This window comes from Mandrillus leucophaeus, unplaced genomic scaffold, assembly GCF_000951045.1.
Source record: "Mandrillus leucophaeus isolate KB7577 unplaced genomic scaffold, Mleu.le_1.0 Scaffold79, whole genome shotgun sequence".
Lineage (NCBI taxonomy): Eukaryota > Metazoa > Chordata > Mammalia > Primates > Cercopithecidae > Mandrillus > Mandrillus leucophaeus.
Window position 1 is genome coordinate 288,378 of NW_012108585.1, and position 1,785 is coordinate 290,162.

The 1,785-nt window shown below is 43.0% G+C and overlaps 1 protein-coding gene across 1 annotated transcript in view; it reads right to left on the reverse strand.

Annotated features, from left to right (window-relative positions):
• Positions 1 to 1,785, reverse strand: part of KDM5A (lysine (K)-specific demethylase 5A) — a 197,911-nt gene that overhangs the window by 157,391 nt on the left and 38,735 nt on the right. The window contains exon 10 of the mRNA XM_011967180.1: positions 1,063 to 1,221. Coding sequence (XP_011822570.1) covers positions 1,063 to 1,221 — 159 coding nt within the window. The remainder of the gene's footprint in view (positions 1 to 1,062; positions 1,222 to 1,785) is intronic.

A 1,785-nucleotide genomic window follows, 5' to 3' on the forward strand; every position in this document is an offset into this window, starting at 1 on the left:
CAGAGTGTGGGATTACAGGCGTGAGCCACCATGCCTGCCCTGGATTTTACAACAGAAAGAACTAGGCAAAAATATTAAACTGGAGTTAAAATTTTAAACTAATTAGCTTTTTTCTCCTTTTCTTTAAGAGATAGGATTTTCTTCTGTCACTCCTGGCTTCGGGTGACCTTTCCACCTTGGCCTCTCAAAGTTCTGGGATTACAGGCGTGAGTCATTCCACTCAGCCTAAATTAGTTTTAAAACGCAGAGCTGGCCGGGCGCAGAGACTCACGCCTGTAACCCCAGCACTTTGGGAGGCCAAGACAGGTGGATCACCTGAGGTCGGGAGTTCAAGACCAGCCTGACCAACATGGAGAAATCCCACTAAAAATACAAAATTAGCCAGGCGTGGTGGCGCATGCCTGTAATCCTAGCTACTGGGGAGGCTGAGGCAGGAGAACTGCTTGAACCCGGGAGGCAGAGGTTGCAGTGAGACAAGATCGCGCCACTGCACTCTAGCCAGGGCAACAGGAGCAAAACTCCTCTTTAAAAAGAAAAAAAAAAATGCTGAGTTAATAGCCAGGCACGGTGGCTCACGCCTGTAATCCCAGCACTTTGGGAGGCCGAGCCAGGCAGATCACCTGACGTCAGGAGTTCAAGACCATCCTGGCCAACACGGTGAAACCCTGTCTCTACAAAAATACAAAAATCAGCCGGGCATAATAGCAGGTACCTGTAATACCAGCTACTCGGAAGGCGGAGGCAAGAGAACTGCTTGAACCCAGGAGGTGGAGGTTGCAGTGAGCTAAGCTCGTGCTTCAGCCTGGGCAACAGAGGCGAGATTCCTTCTCAACAACAACAAAAATGCAGAGTTAAATAATTTTTGAAAGTATTCTGAATTCATTGTTTTCAAAACTGAAGATTATTTATACTGCCAAATCCTACATATTTAATATTTTAAGTTAATGTGATCCCTTAAGATAAAGAAATGTAGTTTTCTTAGCAAAAGCTAAATCAGCAAAAGCTAAATCAGCAAAAGCTAAATCAGCCTGGAGGTAAGCAAAAGCTTGAATAAATCTGCACCTCTTCTTCTGGCAGCATCTTTCTCCGCCCATCCTTCACCGGAAATCCACTTCCAAAGTCTTTTGAGGAGATATCTGCCCCATATTCCACGATAACATCTTCTTCAATGCTGCTTACCAGCCGCCAAAATTCCTTTTCTACTAGTTCTGTGGGAACCATCTACACAGGGAAAAGAAAGACGACAAATTATTAAACCGCTGTAACTATAACCCAGTATAACATAATACACAGGGTCAAGTAAACACAAACCCATGATGAGATTAAAAATCTTCTGATTCTCTAGAGAAGTAAAGACCCAGATCCTAGCTTTTTCCATTGAGAACAGGGAAAAGCTGAGACAACTCGGACATTCAGAAAAACGTAATGAAATGTGCTGCCCTTTACTGAAGGAAACTGTTTCCCAAGAGTAAGAACAAAGATGAACCAGGAAATCAAGGAGGAATAAGGAAATGTAAACAGCAAGACTAAATTTTTTAATAGCTTCTATGTTTTGCCTTTTATTTGATGATTTTAACACAAAATTTCATTTTCTTTTTGTTTTTTATTATACTTTAAGTTCTACATTGAGTATTTCTCCTAATGCTAGCCCCGACCCCCCAGACAGGCGCTGGTGTGTGATGTTCCCCTCCCTGTGTCCATGTGTTCTCACTGTTCAACTCCCACTTACGAGTGAGAACATGGGGTGTTTGGTTTTCTGTTCCTGTGTTAGTTTGTTGAGAATGA